The 18,882-nt window shown below is 38.3% G+C and overlaps 2 protein-coding genes and 1 long non-coding RNA gene across 5 annotated transcripts; all 3 read right to left on the bottom strand.

Moving 5' to 3' along the window:
• Positions 1-44: 44 nt before the first annotated feature.
• Positions 45-4,985, bottom strand: Sf3a1 (Splicing factor 3a subunit 1). The gene is made up of 8 exons (XM_049836934.2): positions 4,729-4,985; positions 3,902-4,066; positions 2,525-3,642; positions 2,248-2,439; positions 1,701-1,971; positions 1,198-1,337; positions 691-846; positions 45-303 (listed from the first exon to the last, which is right to left on the bottom strand). Exons 1-8 carry the CDS (start codon positions 4,844-4,846, stop codon positions 202-204), a joined length of 2,262 nt encoding a protein of 753 aa, XP_049692891.2. The 5' UTR covers positions 4,847-4,985; the 3' UTR covers positions 45-201.
• Positions 4,986-5,135: 150 nt separating this feature from the next.
• On the bottom strand, positions 5,136-5,929 carry LOC110380033 (uncharacterized). Its single transcript, XR_002429785.3, has 2 exons — positions 5,596-5,929; positions 5,136-5,437 (listed from the first exon to the last, which is right to left on the bottom strand). It is a non-coding gene; the product is annotated as an uncharacterized LOC110380033 (long non-coding RNA).
• Positions 5,930-6,111: 182 nt separating this feature from the next.
• LOC110380028 (lipid storage droplets surface-binding protein 1) lies at positions 6,112-17,520 on the bottom strand. Of its 3 annotated transcripts, none has more exons than XM_064037857.1 (9): positions 17,361-17,520; positions 12,282-12,397; positions 11,703-11,888; positions 10,270-10,450; positions 8,432-8,619; positions 7,549-7,730; positions 7,184-7,250; positions 7,008-7,106; positions 6,112-6,726 (listed from the first exon to the last, which is right to left on the bottom strand). In XM_064037857.1, coding segments are annotated over exons 1-9 (1,128 nt in total). In that variant the 5' UTR covers positions 17,362-17,520; the 3' UTR covers positions 6,112-6,618. The 3 variants fall into 3 exon arrangements, with proteins under 3 accessions (XP_063893927.1, XP_063893925.1, XP_063893926.1); XM_064037855.1 differs by lacking the exon at positions 17,361-17,520 and adding an exon at positions 13,523-13,818; XM_064037856.1 differs by lacking the exon at positions 17,361-17,520 and adding an exon at positions 13,523-13,817 and having other exon boundaries at positions 8,432-8,607.
• Positions 17,521-18,882: the final 1,362 nt, after the last annotated feature.

The following is an 18,882-nucleotide window of genomic DNA, read 5'->3' as shown; positions in this document are numbered from 1 at the left end:
CATCCAGAAATTATTAATCAAGGCAATAAAATAAAAGACCAGCATCATATCATAGATATTTATTTAATTAATTAGCTTACAATTCACTATAATAATCAAGAAGAATGTCAGACACCTACAATAATACCGTCATATACAGCAGGTTTTTCACACACGATATAAATTGATGTATAATATATGGAAAGATGGTGGTAAGTGCATCTACTTCTTGCGTCCACCGCGCTCCTTGACCTGCAGGTGTATGACGGCGCCAGGAGGCACGTTGTAGTAAGCTAACGTATTCGTGTCTTTGAAGAACAGGCCCTGTAACATACAATAAGTGGATTATAGGTAATATTGCAGCAAATAGACATTGGTTTGGTGGTGCTGTTTGACTTTAGATTTCATTTCATAGATTAATATTATTAGGCCCTCAGTGCACTTTTGAATAATCAAGCCATATGTATTTGTTATAATTGGCAAATCATATTCAAATAAATTATGAAGTTGTGCTTCATGGCAAAGCCTGTCCATACTGTAGTTATTTTAAATAAAATGTATATATTATAATATTATAATGTAAATATTATGTTACCTGTCTTAATAATTATTTCTTAAGGCTTCTGCAACCAAACGTTTTTGAGAACCAGCCCTAAACATTGAGATTAGTGGAAAATGTCTTAGGGATACGATAGGGCAGGTGTATGTTACCTCGTAGTGCAGCTTCTGCTTGGCAGTGGGCATGTTGGTGGAGCGCTGCAGCAGGTTCTTGAGCTCGGCCACGGAGCTGGACAGCGCCACGCTCAGCGCCAGCGCCCGCCCGTCCAGCCGCCACTCCGCGCGCTCGGGGAGCGACGGCAGCGCCACCTGGGATGCGACAATACAATTTTATAAATACATGTTATAAAATAGACTCGGAAATAAGAACCTTCTCTTCTTTTCCGAAGTCGGTAAAAATTGCAATTAATATACTATAGTTGAACGCAGGCTGTGTAAAATGTTTTCGTATTTAAACATTGCGAGTAATAGTAATCAGATACCTTAAAAAAATATTGTATACTGTAATATTGTATGTTGTACAGTAAGTGCCCGAATCATTGGTGGATATTAGCGAGTCTTTACAAAGGGCTTTCGACAAAGTTAGATAATCGTTTGTGATTTTAAACGGTAAGTAATTCTAATCCAACACGACCAGACCACATTTCCGAGGAACATTACCTGTAGCGGCACGGGTCCGGGATGCCTGGCGAGCCACGAGTGCTCTGGCTCGAGCGCGTCCTCGGTGCGCGCTCGCTTGGCGGCCGGGCCCTCCTCCTCCTCCACCACGCCGAACGGGAACCCGCCCGCTGCTACCGCGCCTGAACATAAAATTATCATTGTTAATTGTGTCAACATAGTTAAGTAAAAACTACTGAAATGATCCACTACTGTGCAGAGAAAGAAAGAATATGTATTGTTCGTCAAGATGTTTCAGCGCTCCTTCGATCTCATCCTCAGGTGAGATAGTGGTTGAGCAATCATAAATAGTTGGAGAATAAAGGATAGCTTCCAATTTCTATTATCACAATAGCCCCCGCATTCAACTTGACGGATTGTCAAAGAAATCCTCACTAAGGAATGACTTAAGTAATAACATCGAACTCTCAATGTATGCGAGTGCATTCGTAACACTGATCTCTGTTCTGCTAAAGAGACTTTATATACTATTTCATGATACTGACCTACAGCACCAACAGCACCGACCGCCGTAACAGCACCAACCGGGGTCGGTATCAACGGCGGGCGCGGAGCCATCGGCGGCAGCACCATCAGCGACGGCAGCGGCTGCAGCAGGACCGGCTGCGGGGCGGGCGGCGCGGGGGCGGCGGGGGGCGGAGGCCGAGGGGGCGGCGCCGGCACGAGGCGGGGCGGGGCCGCGCGGGTCACGCCCGATGGACCCACTGGTTTAGGACCGATCTTCTCTTTCTCTTCATCGGGTAGGAGACCTTTGACCTGTGTGGAATATTAATATAAGAAATGGTATTGCTATTCGGTGATCTCGAGTAATCGTAGGATGCGGTATTACTATGCTATAACCACATTTTTTTTTGTTAAACAATGGTTCTCGTTTTCCCATTACGTCGTGTAATACTATTTTTGTCACATAAAAAAAACAATGTCTTGAACAACAGAACAATAAAGTATTTAATATTTTAATTAATTGCACTATGTTAATCTGTCGCTAAGACAGTGAATGCTGACAGTATAACGAAATATATTTTAGCAAACCTTGTGTATCTGCTGAATCTGGTCTTCAAGCGTGATGTGCGCACGTGCAGCTCTCGTGGCAGCCTCCACGCTGGAGGTGTGACCATCCCATGTCACGCGGTCATCGCGGCGACGCTCCTCCTCACCGATTTTCTTACCAATGGCAGTTTCCTCGTCACCCACACCGAAAATATCCGTACGACGTTCGGCGAGCTGAAATATTTATAAATTAGTCAAACATCACATAAATTCTTATATGTAAATTCGATAAGATTGTTATAGAGAAGTTAAAACGCACCTGTTTAAGTGAAGCTTCGATAGCAGCCCCAGGAGCGAGTGCTTCGTCCCGATCAGTGCGCTCAGCGGCGGCGCGGTCACGCTGCTCCAACCAGCGCGGGTCCAACAATCCAATGCGCACGTGATCTGCTACCTTGTTCGCAGGAATCTTCTCTCCAGTGATAGGAGACACCAGCCATTCCTCTGAAGCTGGAGTTGGTTGTGGTCGCGCACGTTTAGGATCGTACTTCTTAACGACGACGCGGTCTGCACGCGGCGGGAGAGGAGCTTCGTCACCCGGTGCTCGTGGCCCAGATTCCGGAGGACCTTCATCATCAGATGATGAGCTGTCTTCCTCCATGTCTTGCACGCGATTATCGTCAGGACGCTGTTGTTGCTGCGTGCGGTCCTCCATCTCGGCTAGCCCGTCATCAGACTCCGATTCTGACTCGGATTCCAACTGCATCTCTGTATCGTCATCCTCATTGCCATGTGTGATATCCTCGCCTCTCTCTTGTGCGAGCACTCGAGCTCCTACTTCAAGAGGAGTCGTGGGAGGTGGGAATTCTCCAGGCTCTCCTGCTGGGTAATCTACAGTTTCAACGACAACGAAGTCATGCCAATCAATAGATGCGTACGCTAAACGTTCCTTCTCTATCTTCGCTTCATCAGCGGCCTTGCGTCGCGCCTGGTGAGAATGCCAGGCGGCTCTACTGCGAGCTTGCTCTAAAACCCCACTGCGAACTTCAGCTGCGAGCTTGGAAACCAATTCCTTTGGAGGCAACAGAACCTTTGTATACTGCTCTAACAAACGCGTGAAGTATTGGAACAGCGAGTGCTGTGGACGAAGGAAGTCAAACTGGTGGTTTCTCTCCTCCTTCTTCATCAAGTCTGTGAGGAACTGTCGTCCATTTCTGGCGACGAATTGAGCAGTCAGTTTGACAATATCAAGCTCTAGAGCTGAGATAGAGGGTGGGTCTGCGATGAACTCGAAATCTGGTGGGGGGTCACGTGGTGGAGGAGGCTCAGTTGGTGCAGCAGCTTTTAGTAGTTCCTGTTGACGGGCTGCTGTAGCTGGTGCTAGACCAGGTCTTTGGATTGCTGGAACTCCTATGAGGGCTGGTGCGCCTGGGTCTGGTCCTAATTACCAGAAAATTTTACATTGAAATAAAAACTGATGAAAGCTTCTATAATCAAATAGTAGCTAGACAGACACCAAAATTAACAATGGTTGTTTCTGCAGATTATATAGGGCTATATGGAAGGTTAAGCCAGCATTCTAAATACAGTAAATTGTACTATTTACTTTGACGAATTCTATCATTGAACTACATATATGCAATGATTTTGTATATTACATGTACACAAACATAATGTTATTTAATTGTTTCAGACTCACCCTTTCCCTCTCTGATCTCCTTGACCTTATGTTGGTAGTAAGCATGGTACGGGTCTCCAGAGTTGAGGAAGTTGAACTTTGGGTTCCCGAGCTCATTCTGACGAATACGGGCTTCAAACTCGGGTCCATTACGAGCTACGAAGCTTGCAGTCTTGTCAACAATATCTAGACGAAGTGGTTAAGGAAATGGCCATGGAATGATAAATATATATTTCATTAAGCAAGAAATATAAGGTTACCTATTTAATAAGGAAGATATGATTTCATCATCATGTGTATCAGTAGGCCTTTCTTCAGATGGTTGAATTCTGCAAAATGTTTTGTGTGCTTACAAGTGACTGAAAGAAAATTGACATTAATAACTATGTATGATGGTAAATAATCAGTGTTGTGTTTATTGAAATAAATACACAGCAATATAGCAGAATAACAAGCAATAATTATAAGCTTATTAGCTTTTAACAGCTTCATTTGTAATATTGAGGTAGTTTATTAGCAGTTTCGAATCCAATACTCATCATCATCATCAGCCTATCGCAGTCCACTGCTGGACATAGGCCTATCCAATACTCAACTCTGAGTAAATAATTACTAGACTAATAACCTAAATATTTGAAGTAATGTTATAAAATGGTTAATATGAATTACTTTCATACCTACTAAAGCATTACAGTATATGCTTTATAGTAAGGATTGATGTACACCAGTTGTTAACTCCTATTATATTGTATATTTTGAGGTTATGTTGGTAAACTCACTGCATTAAACATCCCTATTCTTCACCATACACACAGTATAATGTGTAAATGAATTATTTAAAAGGATACTCCTCACTTCTGGCGGAGGATAGATGATGCCAATGACTGGCGGAGGGGGAGCTTGGGGCTCCTCAGGCGGGGGCTCCATGGGCATCCCCGGCGGGGGCAACACGTCGATCGAAGGCATAGTTGCTTTATCAACACTTCACTTCTATTTTATGGACTTAGAACTTGAACTTTAATAACTTAGAACCATTTTAAATCACGAAATAAATAATGACGCTAAGCACGAATTGCGAAATGAAATTTTCGACAAACTGTCAAATGGCAAAATGTCACGTCAACGACAATACAGATTAAAAAGGTTTTGGGGCAGATAATAAATGCATTTAAGGAACGCGTTTTTGGGGAAAAGGTTCGGACCTATATGTTATCCATGATTTCAAATGGTATAGTAGAAAAAATAAACTACAAGGTACCACCAAACGCACTCTTTATTACTAGATAAAAACACAATTTAATAAGCTATAATGTATCTTGAATGATCCTCGCTAGCTAACAAAGTTCCATTGTACCAATGTATGCCAGTGAAACTCGCCATGGACCGAAAACTGATGTCGAAGCACATGGTTAGGGTCATGACCATGAGATACGTGATCAACCACAGCAGTAGAGCAAACGCCATCATCCATATAGTGGTCTGGGAGGTCCATTCTCTACGAGCCTCAGTCGGCTCGTAGTCAATCAGCCCTAGTTCTTCAGAGTATTCGTTATTAGGCTGGAATTTAAAGTTTTTACTTAGAAAACCAGTTGTATGTAAAACCAATGGTATTTCATTTCTATCATTATGCCACTGCGTGTCCATTTGTGGTGGACACACAGCATTGTCTTTTGTAGGTATTTTATTATACTGTGACACAAATGTTAGGTACTTACATAGTAAGCATGTTGCGGACACTCTTTCAAGAGCTCGTTTAGATTCATTTTATTTTATTTTGCCGTTTTAAAGTAACGGCTACTTAAATTGTATATTTTATCCAACAAATATCATTTCGCCGATATAAAAAGTTGTATAAAATAAGGAAAGGCGAATGGTTACAAAACCGACAAAACGGAAATGTCACCGACGAAGAGCAAAAAGCCAGCGTTATAATGAGGTGAAAGAAGATACAATTCTGCCTTTGAACCTTCTTTTTCAATATTTCATTTTGAAGTGGACAAAATGGCGATTGCTAGTCATGGGTCAATTTTAAGAGCTTCTTCACTGCATGATGAATTCTGAGGGCTTCTGAATACAGACATTGGCTGCCCTTGCACTCTAGATGCTGTATCAGGTACAATGAGCACTAGATCTTTCCATAATTGTTATAAAACAAACTAAGTATCCTCTGATTTCGACTCTAGGTTCTTGCCCCATCTTATATTTCTAAATAGGTAAATAAAAATCTCGAGAAAAAGGTATAACATTTATTCCGTCATGATGCAACGTTTTCAAGATTTTATTTTCATGAGGCCCATGAGAATAACAACAAGTTACATTTATTTATTAAAATTAGGACAAAATTGTTACATTACAAATGCATTCTTACATAATGATTCTCCATTCTACCATCTGTCTAAAATTATGATGACAATGATGATTAAATCCATAATTCTATTCTACTTATTCTTAAAATCTAATTATGATTAAATATTAGTATTATTCGGATAATAGAGTATCATATAGCTATCAGATCACTACTCCTGCCGATGAGCCATAGCAGCTTTATGTTCTTACCACAGCCAAACGAAAATATATTTCAAGTAATGTAAAAGTTTTTGACTTACAAGAATCATAAAAATACATATAAAATCCTTAAAATCTTACGATATTATATTTTTATTTTACACATTTATGGAGAAAACATAACAAAATAATAGGCAGAGTAATATAAATTGTCTAAAGCTATCGTAAATAAATTAGTTGAGTCCGTTAATGGCGGCTAGGTCGTCCCGCTGTTCGTACGTCGACCGCGGCGCTATCTTCTCGCGCTCCTCGTTTCCCGCCAAGAAGATGGCCAAGTGTTCCTGGAAAAGAGGATAGTTGAGATTTTGCGCAGGCGAGTTGAAGTATCACGCATGTGCAGAATCTTTTACATTATATGTTTTTTTACTATCGTTAAGTCGATAGTAGCCAACTTCGGACAAGGAAAGCTTCTAAGAGTAGAGTCTAACTTCAGAATTGCAAAGTTACGTGGCACAAACTGTATCATGTCTTATGGTCGTATGTAAGTTTCTTAGGGCCACGTCACACCACTGTTATTACTTGTTAATTGCCAGTAACAAGAAAATAGTTATGGAAGTATTACCAAGTAGGTTTTGGACGCAGATTGCAGGTGTTGCACCAATGTCTCCAGCTTGCTGCGCCACCCCTTCACTTCAGACATCGCTGTCTCCACGGGAACGGTCTGTTGAATACGGAAATATTAATGTAGAAGGTTCTAGACCCTACAGTTAAAATAAGTATCAGAGGAAATGTTGTTACCTTCATGAGGGCGTCGGTTGCAGCATTCAGTGTTTTGGTGATGAGTTGAAGACCTTGGCGAACGTTCCTAAAACAATTGAAGATGTTAGAGAATCTTTAAAGCCAAAACGTCTTGATTTCATTCTCAGGGTACTGAACATACTGAGACCGAACAAACCGAAGTCTGAACATTATCTGCTTTAGGCGCCTACTTGATTTTTTAATCAAATTAAGATTAAAGATTGGATATTGTCCCCACTCTGTATTTACGAATCCCCCCTTTGAACCATTCCAAGAGTGGAAGGCGTCGATTAAGAGTAATCCCCTTTCTCTATATTCCCTATTGTTACACAATCTGGTTGCCTACAACACAGTATTACACTTACTTGGGCAAATCGTTATGTGTGTAGTTAATAAGGTGCACCATCTTGCGAGCCGTCTCCCGTGCCAGCAGCACCATCAGCTCCTCAAGCGTGGCAGGTCGGGCTTGGTTCTCTGGCTCGGCTTGGCTGAGAGTTGCGAACAACTCCTTGGCCTTCTGCCAAGCTAGGACCGGGTCTGTTGCAACCTGGATATGGGGGAAGCGATTTGGGTTATTTTCTTATTATTGGGTTAGTTCAAGAGGTTCTTTTCCGATTCTAGGCAAGTAAAATGATTATATTGGACTCTGTATTTAGAGGTACTCTTGCCTTCTATGGGGCTCACATTCAATTGCCAAGAGGATGCCTATTAGGAATTGCAGTATGAGTTGTAATTATTTATTTTGGAGTCCAGTGTTACAAAATGAAAATAAAGCAGAACTGTCTGGGGCCCGATTCTCCTAATTTTACTTAAGCAACATACAATTCACGTTCGACTGCGATCCATTCATGACTCGATTACGATTGAAGCTTATGTGGCATTCCGCTATTTTTTCTTTGCAATAAACGTTTTATCCTTTTCTTTCATTCAATAATGAATCATTTTGTCTACAAATTATTTACGATTGCAATATGATTGTAGAGCAAACTACCGTATCGACCAAAATCACCAAAATAGTAGACCAATCTCAAACCAATCGAATGTCGTTGGAATACGATTGGTCTTATATTATATAGTAGCAGAATGCCCGATATGGTTAAAACTGCTACTACAATCATATTGCGATTCGATTTCTATTCAATTTTGACATTATTAACTTATTAGAATCGGGCCCCTGGATTGTCGATTTAAAGATATTTGAATAAGTACCTGAGATGTTTCTCAGCATATAATGTACAAGTAACTCACCAACTCAGCAACATAGGCGAGCACATGTATCTGCTCCTTAATAGCCTTAGCTTCAGCGAGGGCCTGCCGTGTGAGGCGTCGCTGCAGCTTCCGTCCGAAGCGGGCTCCATGCTGCACGGTCTGCGCGGCGCGGGCGCGGCCGCTGTCCCCACTCTCCGCAGCCTCCGCGCTCGTCACTATGATCACCACTATGGTAAGGGTACTACGTTAGGCGCTCCCTAGACGGTCAATTATGTTGCGCAATATTACGTATTGTGCAGAGTAGGATTAATGTTGAAGATTGCGCGATGATTTTTTTACTATAATTGCACTATTTGTTTTTGTAATATTGCGCAATGTTCTTTAGGTCTAGGGGTCGCTTTAGGCATGCTTAAACTGATGTGCTAGGTACTTTTGAAGATGGTAAATTGAAAACTTATGGATGAAAATTCTGAAGTGGATTGTCATTGGTGTCGGCAATGAAGGATTTAGGTATAGATAGTATGGTGTACAATATTGAAGTTAAATCATGCCAGGTAACAAAAATTAAAGAGACTTATCAATATCAAGCTCTTGCCTTTCTAATAGAACAGCAGCATCTATGTAACAGGTGTCATGTCAACAGTACAGAACCATAAAACCGCTATCAGTATGAATGGGCACAGAGTCCACACTATCACATCTAAGTAATTTGTCATCAATACCAGACAAATATCAGTCGAACCCAACAGTTATGATCTGTTCATTAATTAGGGACCAACTGATAACACGCTGGTTATTGCTTGAACTAATTATAGAAGGACAATAGGTGATATGCTTCCGTTAATTAGGCGGCCAGACGGGGTTCAGACCGAAGTTATCGAGTAACCTTGCGACCGATAGTTTGGACCTGTGTACATGCACTCAATTGGAACCGTTATTGCTCATATTTCGTCTACTTGATATCATTTTGTGATTTATGTTCTGTGTGAATTATGACTTATAATTTAATACTGCCGGCTGGCTACAGTTTTGTATAATTGTCATATTATATGTCCGTCTTTGAAGATATTTAGTAGTTTTTGGTAGAAAATCGTAAACAATTTTAACAGATATAGGCACCTACATTTAGCATCCTTCAAGATAATAACAAAGGAAATTATGAGATCATTCAACTACTTACTTAGATATTTGACAAAATTATCTTTGTGTGTTATCGGCTGATCTGAATACGTAGCTGTATATAATAAATCTATATAATTAATCTTATCGTAAATATTGGATACTTCGCGATAATACTCATAAAGGATTTGTTAATTATAACAACAATGAATAAAAGCTATTTTTGCATTCTTACGAAATAGGTAAGCAATAATATTTTACCGATTTACTTACAAGGAAAATGCAATTTGTTTGCAGTAAAAGTACCTGATTTATTTTTTTTCCTCTACAAGACTGACTAGATTAGATACATCTAATATCATTAATATACAAAAAAACATTAGCTAGTTTGCAGATAATAACCACGTAGTTTTTGTATAATATATCAATGTGTCTCATCTAACTTTTGTATAACGTTTTCTTTTGGAAGGACAATTAAAACCTATGCTAGTTTGCAGATAAACATAGCTATTATTACACCCAGATACGGTGGAAATCGCCTACTTTACTCTTCGATAGGAAATCATCAAATGACCCTTCCATGTCTCATGTCCGTTAGCAGGAGAGGGAGTGTCAGACTCTACTAACTAAAACCCATCATGTTCCTTCTTAAACCCTTTATGTACCAGGGCCGCGGTAATTCTTTCGAACCATCCCGCAGCCTGGCAGGGATTCAGCTACCTTAATTAACCATCTTCTAGAACGTTCCAAACACTCACCGTCACTAGCATCCTGTGGATCCGGCGGGAGGTACTTGTCCACATACTTGTCGGCAGTAGTCAGTGCCCTGTCTAACACCGTGGCAGTCACTGCAGTGACTCTGGAGTCTAGGACGGCAGTACCCAGCTGTTTTACTGAGTCCGTACGACGTAACACGAAGCGACGGGTCTCGGAATACATCTGTTTGGAAAGGAAGTGATGTAATAGTACATGGTGAGGTATAAAACGGTAGCTATTTTAAGGAATACGATGCGTGTGAAAGGGTTCCTCGTCTCCTTCCTAAAATAGTACCTACACTCAGCCCAATTTTTGCCAAACTGATGGCGGCATGCTACTTTTTTTCCAGCCCATGTGGCCATGTCCCTAGTGCATCTCCGCCACTCGCAGACAAATTATTTCTGCGTAACGTCTCGCTCGATTTTCTCAACCACCAAAACGTTTGGTATCTACTTTTTGCAAATACGCAGTGACAAACAAAAAATAAGGTAAATCAAGAGGTTAACTTAATAATGATCGGAACAAGATTGAGATGTGTGAATATTTATTAAACATGACCTAACGTGACCTAAACCGGAGCCGATAACTGTGAATATCGATGTTGTAATCGGCAGCGAATGCAATCACTCACCCGGACATCATTCTCTTAAGTATAACAACATCCTAATTTACTGTAAGAAACTAATTGTCACATGTTTTCGGCCACGAATGTTATGCATGCAAGTTCTTGATAGTGGAACTTTTTTACCATACGTCTATTGATAACCATTGGTAGCAAAACAGATTTATTCTGTGAATTTTGCGCTAATTCATTCGAGTGATCAGCTCCCATAAAGCATATATGTAGCCTAGTATATATTTTCGAACCGTTTGGGGTTGAAACCCTCGGGTCGTGGGGTCCGAATGCGCATAACCTATTTAAAGACCTGTCTAGGCGGCTGGTTGACGCTTCCCGTGACCAAAAGGCTGGCTATTACCTCGGACAAAGGATCAGCATGGCCATCCAACGAGGTAATGCTGCCAGCCTCTTGGGTACGCTCCCAGTTTGCAGCGATGGGGATGAATTTTTTGACGCCTTTTAGATATAGTGTATATATATATTTTTTTTTTTTATTGTTCTTCTAGGATAGTTTTTTTTGTGTTGTAAATATCTGTGGAAATTAAATAATGTAGCCTAGTACCTTCATGCATTTTTAGATTTCCTGACCAATAATATTCAACAGTAGCTACGCAGTTTTGCAGCTTCCTACACAGTTCGTAATCAATCGTGTTATGGCTCAAAGTTGCCCTGATATCCGAGACTTCTCGTAGATACAGGAATCTACATGAGATATAAGAGTCTGTAAATATGGTACTTCATTAACTTGGACATTTAAATAATTTGTCCCATTTACTCATAGATACATCAGCAGAAGGACTTTGTAAGGATACTTACTGCTTGCGGCGGCAGGTTGATAGACGGCACGGTCTTCTCCACTACATCGAGTGACATGCAGAGGAATTTGTCCAGCTGGTGGATGGGTGTCTCGAACAGTAGCACCGCTGGGAGTGCCAACTGCACACCCGTGGCTAAGGACTTCTCTCCCAGAGAGAGGTACCAGCGGATCAAGGGGTTGGATTCCTGGAGAATAGTGTGTTGTGTTAGTGAAAGGAAAAAAATAATTGTTGAAAGATCTAGAAAATCTATAGAAGAAATATTGGTTGTTCTGCAACCTGCAAAAAGTCGGTATCATCCGGGACTTCATTCATCTTTCACATCATTGCGATCGTTGCAGAGGCTTCCAGATTTAATTTTTTGTGAAATAACTTGCACGAAGTTTCTATTCTTATCCATATTCTACATAATTTTAGATTGAATACGGAGTACCACGGAGTACATCCGCTTGTAAAACACGCATCTTTTCAATATTTCATATTATCAAGCAAGATACCTACAGCGAATGACTAATACATTGATTAAATTATTATATATCTCAAGGACTAGTTAACTTAATTAAAACAAACAGATATTTACCCTGATCTTATGGTAGACCTTCTCGGTGACTTCGATGCCTGAGCCGACGATAGGAATGGCGGCCACACGCTGCACCACCTCCAGCTTCGGTATACTCGGCTTTTGCACTTTTGCCACTATCAACAAAATAGAAAATTAATAGATAGGTACTATGAAACTTCGTTATACCTAAGTAAGGAATGCGGAAGAACTAAATTCCGAGTGTAAATAGGCACGCCCTGCCTCACACTCGTCCAATGTTCCTTGTCGAAAAAAGTTTGGTGAAATTATATTTCTCCAAAATCATTCCACGAGTCAAAGGTGAAGAGCAAACCAAAAATACTACGATATCCTGAATATACAAACTATATCTATTAAGTTGAAAGTAGTACAGTTTTTTCAAACACTTATACAAAAAAATGCAGTGAATATGATTACGTGTAAGTATTGCTACGCACTGTAGTATCACCGTAGTCACTCGTAGCACGCTCGTTCTTGCGCTACGTCATACTTAGTGTAGTTCTTCCATTTAGGATTGGTGCAGCCCACACTTACGGTGAGCTACACCATGTAATTATAATAAAAACCCATCCATAATCAGCCAAGAAATGACCATCCAGGTCAAATTAGTGATTTGATAACTGACATTGGTTCGTTAATCGTTATAGCCACATCGTGCAAATAGCTCTTGCTAACGTAAAATAGACTCAACATAATATTGTTGTTTCTCATGTTCTTTTATAGATTAACGCGGTACAGTAACTACGTATTGTTATTCAATAAACGCGAATGCATTGCAGTAACGTCGCATTAACCTTATCGTTGTTTTGACAATACCTTTGAGATGTTGTGCATGGACGTGCACTTATTGTTGTTTTTGTGTGTGTTAATAATACACACTGGGATTATGAAATAAATGCAACAACTATCATTATAAAATTTAAGTGTCATGGGCAATGGTTTTATTGAGTAGGTTTATGTAAAATATGTATTAATACTATTAATAGTACAGATTGAATATTACTATACTAATGTATAGTATTTTCTATGGGCCTTGATGAAAAACAGTCCTCAGTAGGCAAAATTATTTTTAAAGCCTTACTAAAATTAATTTGCTAAGTGTCACTAAGGTTTTGTTTTCAAATAAATCCCTATAAATATCACCTTGTTTAATTAAGGTGCTTTTTGATAATTTGCAATTATCGAAAAAATCTAAAATCAAACCAAGTTTCCAAAAATAATCAGTTAGTAAATCAACAAACCTGGTGGCGTCCCTATACTTTCTTTAACAGCTTTCAAATAAGCTTCTGCTTTTTTAGCTATGGAACCACTCGTCCTTTTATTCACACCCAAAGTGCAAGTGCCATTGAAACTTTTTTTAATCACATCACCATTTTCCGCCATTTTTGTCACTGTGATTTTCGCGTTCGCGGTATATTCGATTAACATTCGAAATTTGAAACTCTTTTTTTATTTTATTTTTTAATGGACCTATATTGACAAAGGTGTTGATTGTATTTTTTCCCGAGACCGACTGTCGTTTGTTTCAGAACTTTACATGAATACTGTCATTGTTTATTTTATTGCAAAGGTTATCGTTGAGGTGGTGAGTTTTAAATAATTCCAATCTATTGGTAATGAGAGGTTACGAATAACTAAAGGCCATAGAATTAGGTCATATTTAATTATAGAAATGATTAATTCATCTGTAGTAATCCTCAATGGTCAATACTTTGTACGTAGATGTGCTAATAAGTTAGCAATTTTATCAATTGGATAGTTTCTTATGATCATCATTGTAACTATCTTACATGCATGCGATTGCAGAGAAAATTCCATATTATGACTAAGGCGGTGGAAAACTTAATAAACAAGAATAGTAAACATGTAATAATATTGTTTATCGCAGTTAGGATTAAGTCATGCTCACGCGTGATCTTAGTACTCGTGAGTTAATTCATCTCGTGATGTTTTGATGAAAGTAACCTTAAACCTTACAGTAAATTAACTTAGACCCGGTTTCACTTGTTACCGATAAAGTGTCAGCTAGTTATTTGCCAGATAAAAGCTGTTTTTAATTTTTGCCTGGTGATATTTCTATCAAGAGACCTGTGAAACCAAAATTTATAGTTTATCAGGCAGATAAATTCTCGACACAGGCAGGAAACTAGCCAATAGTACAGGTGTATATATATTCATCCTCTTTTAAAGAGTGTTTATTTTTCAGAACTGGCCGAAAAGGAATAAGTATTTGACTAATGAGGTTGGTGTTTGTTTACACCGAACTGTGATAGGTATTATCTAATTTCTAAATTATGTGTTACGAAAACCTCTGTACGTGACAAATATCTTATAATTCGGTCATAATGTGTTGTCTCCCGGAATCGCAGTTATCTCTAAACTTTGTACCGTCAAGTACCTATAACTTTGTTTTAAGTACATTAAGTTAGTAAGTATATCGAGTGCATGTAAATAGATGTATCATTCTGTAGTATTGTGACCGTGAGTCATTTGCGATGAAATGAAAAGTTTATATTGATTGTTTTTTTATACACACGCTAGTTCCAGTAGTACCTATGACCAACTGCTGTTACTACGTGCACTCGAGTTAGTTGAAGTGGAAGCTCTGTGATTGTTTTCAAACACTTTCAAACTAAGCATCGTTATATCGTGTTCATATTAGTTCGTTATTTTGAATACAAGAAAACTTTATTTTTTCGGTGTTTACAAATTGAGCTATTATTTATTTCAAGAAATTACTTAGCTGAAATTAATAACCTAAACATTTTTTGTCATTTCAACCAAAATAGAAAAGGATGACGTACGTAAGTATGCTTAAATATTTTTTCATAAAAAAATGAATTTTAAATCATAATAAAATCATAATAATATGTTTTGACATTAAAAATATTAGCAATATAATTACAAAAAATGGATTTGAGCATTTAAAAAATAAAACAAATGTTCTATTTTATAAGAAAGCTGTTTTGATGTGCCTTTGCTGAACTTTCGACATGCAAGAAAAAGGGCGGCAAAAGAAAAACAAGCGTGAGTTTGTGGTTTCTTGCGAAGAAAAATTAATGGTTTTAACTGTGCTTTGTAACATGATGATATGACAAGTTACTTTAGATGCAGAGTAGTTTTATCAAAAATATTCTTCGTATAGGACTCACTAAAACTACATGTAATACTTTCTCAACGACTATGTAAGTGTGTTGGAAAACATTATTTGATACCCGTGGATATTATTAATAGTAATAGTTTGTATTTTATATTTAAATTAAGTTATTTTGAAGTTACTGCTATTGCATTTTTGGGATATCCCGTAATGATTGCATGTAAAAATGTAAAATGCTGTTAAATGCCCCTAACTCCACAAACCCTTGCTTATCATCAAGTAAACGATGATCATTCGATTACTATTTGCCTAGGAAATGACCTTTGTCCGTCGCGTCCGTCTAAGTTCACACGGCGCGATCACTAATGCATGCGCTAACAGTAGCGTAACTATCTGTGGGTCAAACAACCAATGGATTTGTTTAACTTCGCATTGTGTTGATAAGGTGGTGTTAGATAATGTTTGTACCTAAGTCTGAATAATTCTGGATGGGTTCAAAATAAGTACGTCGAAGTGAAGGGTGGGCGTTTTGGGGGCTGTCTATTGTAAATTCCTGATGTTCAAAAAGTGCTGTCTTGCAGCCAAGTTTGAATAAATGATTTTTGATTTTGATTTTGTACATATCAAATGGTAACTGGGATTCCAAATACACATATTCAAATTCAAGTACATTCTGAGAAGAATGGGCTATTTTTTTGCAATAGCACGTCATTTTGATCCAAATAAAAGTAATGCATCAATATTCTAAAACAGAGTGGTGCAAAATTTACCAATCACCTGTTGGAAAAAGCTTTCATTTTTGTAAATGCTCAAAACCACGTCCGTCACATTTGTGATGTAAACACACAATATAAACAAAATACATGTCAATAAGATATAAATTGTTACTACTCCCCAAGAACACGGTATAAATAGTTGTTCTCATAACTCGTTTTGGTGATCAATCGATCATCATTCTAGAACACAGGTACCTATACGAGTATGCACTTATACTCCATTCAAAATAACATTAAACATTTAAGTAAACCTTTTTTACTGTTTGTTCAACCGATTTTGACATCTATTCCGTAGACAAAAAAACGGAATTGAAAGCAAAATAGTGGTTACAATACCAAGTATTTACTGCAGCCGCCATTAATCATACTACTAACGCAATAGAAGTCAAAATCGGTTGAACAAACAGTAAAAAAGGTTTACTTAAATTTCTAATGTTATTTTGAATGGAGTATAAATGTTTTCAACTTAAGACCAAGCAGACTATTTATAATTTTCACAATACTTAAGTATTAAATCGACCCAGCTATAAATAAATATTAATAAATGGCTCTGTTAATCAATATTATTGTGGCACATTGAGAATGCCTCGATATAATTCACTTACAACTTCACTCAAGGTCCCTTGCATGCTATTTTGGTAAAGTAATTAAGTACTATTTAAGTGGTAGTACTTATAAGTTTAACTTGTTTATCAATTGTGCCAGCATCCAGTACACAAGCTATTCAATAACTTTAAATATTCAATAGGGTTAAAGCAGCGTATGTGAAAAAATGGCCCGATATTAAAAACATGACTTTTGACACTTAATTTTATACAAAAAGCTGTGTAGACAACCTAAATGCTTAATTACCTTTAACAATGATGTGTAGAAGGTAGAAGTGAAATGATATGGCAATAATTGCATGCAATCACCTTAAACAGGGAAGTAAATGCAAATATAAATACTATAATCTGTGGCTATATTCATAGAATCATTGGAAAATCCTTATTTTCGAAACCCGGTATAGAAATCAGAAAGTTTATAGTAAAACCTTTGATTCTATTTGTTTATTATCCGCATAAACAACTAACAGATTTTTTTCGATTACCCACTATTACAATAATCTTTTCTCAAATTGCATAGAAACAAACGAAAATCAATAAATAATATCAACACAGTAACAAAACATTATAAATATTTATGAAAGTTAAAAGTAAAACTTACTTGTGTACAGATAAGGGTGCGTTGATACGTGAACGATCTGCTCTCGACTGAGATGTGCGGTGCGCGGGCGCAGCTCAGGCTGCCCACCAGCGAGCGAAGCGGACCTTATCGCGGGTCAGTTGTTGTTGACGGTAATTGATTTGTTTACACGATTTAGACTAATTACGTCGTTTGATTTAGTTTTAGGTGATTAACTTTCTTTTACTACCTTGTTAGTGGAATTGGTTTTGTCCTGAGCAAGATTTTTAAACCCTATATTCAATCCTTTTAATTGTCATTAGTGTTCTTTTCTGTAGTGTCCTCTTTACTGCTGTGTTCAGTTCCCTGTTCACGTGCGCAGAGTCCGTACTCGGGTCGAGTGAAAGAATAGCGTTGATAAGAAAAAGAGATAAAAAAACCTATTTCTGTTTATATTTACCACCCTTTTTATCATCAGCGTGTATTTTATTTTTCAATGAAATAAATGATTAATGGATACCTACTGAATCGTCATAGCGTTAAGAGTACTTGTACCTATTTGAAAAATAATTTCTTGACGTCTTGCATGGTCAGTTCAACTCTGTACTTAAATTGGTTTAATATGTAAAAATTCCAGGCACAACTTTATCCCATTTTTTAATACAGTTGTCGAAAACCGGATAATTTAGCTAATTAAACGATTGAACATATAAATATTGACGTGCCAATACGTGTCTGTGACACTGATAAGTTATTGACAATCTTATCAATTAAAATATATCGGCATTTTTTATATCTGACTCACAGCCAGTAGTTTGCCAAAGCGTCTCACTTCAAGAAAAAGTATTTTTTTTTTGTGATCATCAAATGAACTCCCTATGTAGGTGTAGCTTCAAGGAGTGGCACACTCTTACTGACTAAAACCCACCATGCCGCGGTAACTCTTACGAACAATTCCGCAGCCCACGACCAGACACTTAGCTACTTAGTTTTCCATCATAGAAAACCAGGAACAGGGCTCAGGAACAGAGAGATGATGATGTTGCGAAAGGTGTCAAACATAGCCAGATGCAGCAAGTACTTAAACATGGAGCGATTGTCTATCTGACCTCCCCAACTCAAATTGCAAATTGACACGCCATGGTAAGACTGGTTGTTAATATAAAGGCACCTATTAATAATTTAGAAGCAGAATAAACCTTTCAAATAATCCAAAGCTTAACAAGGCAAATCGAAGCAATATTGCTTAAATATTTAAGCAATTTATCATGCAAATTAGACGCAAACTTACTTCGATATGCGGGATGTCCGGTTATCAGTTGCATTACTTATCTTAGATACCGAAATAACAATAAGCTACTGAACAAAACCAAACATTCTGGAAGCCGTTTCTACGGCTTCCAGTGTTCTCAGTCATTAAACTTACATTTGAATATCTTTGTATACCGATATAAATACTCCTTCAAGTGAGGGCAGGTTTTATAGCTATGACAAAACCATCAAATGACTCCTCCCGCTGTGGGTTAGCAGCGGTGAGGGAGTGTCAGACTTTTACTGACTAAAA

The sequence above is a fragment of the Helicoverpa armigera genome, chromosome 14 (genome assembly GCF_030705265.1).
Source record: "Helicoverpa armigera isolate CAAS_96S chromosome 14, ASM3070526v1, whole genome shotgun sequence".
Taxonomy (NCBI): Eukaryota; Metazoa; Arthropoda; class Insecta; order Lepidoptera; family Noctuidae; genus Helicoverpa; species Helicoverpa armigera.
The sequence above is the reverse complement of the archived record's forward strand: the minus strand, read 5'-3'. Positions and strand labels throughout refer to the sequence as shown.

Coding starts and splice junctions, on each gene's coding strand:
- LOC110380028 (XM_064037855.1), bottom strand. CDS start 13,709: ATGTTAATCGAATATACCGCGAACGCGAAAATCACAGTGACAAAAATG. Junction 10,451..11,702: donor TCAACCTGCCGCCGCAAGCA/GTAAGTATCCTT, acceptor CTTTCCAAACAG/ATGTATTCCGAGACCCGTCG. Junction 7,251..7,548: donor ACACATAACGATTTGCCCAA/GTAAGTGTAATA, acceptor CAATTGTTTTAG/GAACGTTCGCCAAGGTCTTC.
- Sf3a1 (XM_049836934.2), bottom strand. CDS start 4,846: ATGCCTTCGATCGACGTGTTGCCCCCGCCGGGGATGCCCATGGAGCCC. Junction 1,338..1,700: donor CGGTGCTGTTGGTGCTGTAG/GTCAGTATCATG, acceptor TTTTATGTTCAG/GCGCGGTAGCAGCGGGCGGG. Junction 304..690: donor AGCAGAAGCTGCACTACGAG/GTAACATACACC, acceptor TGTATGTTACAG/GGCCTGTTCTTCAAAGACAC.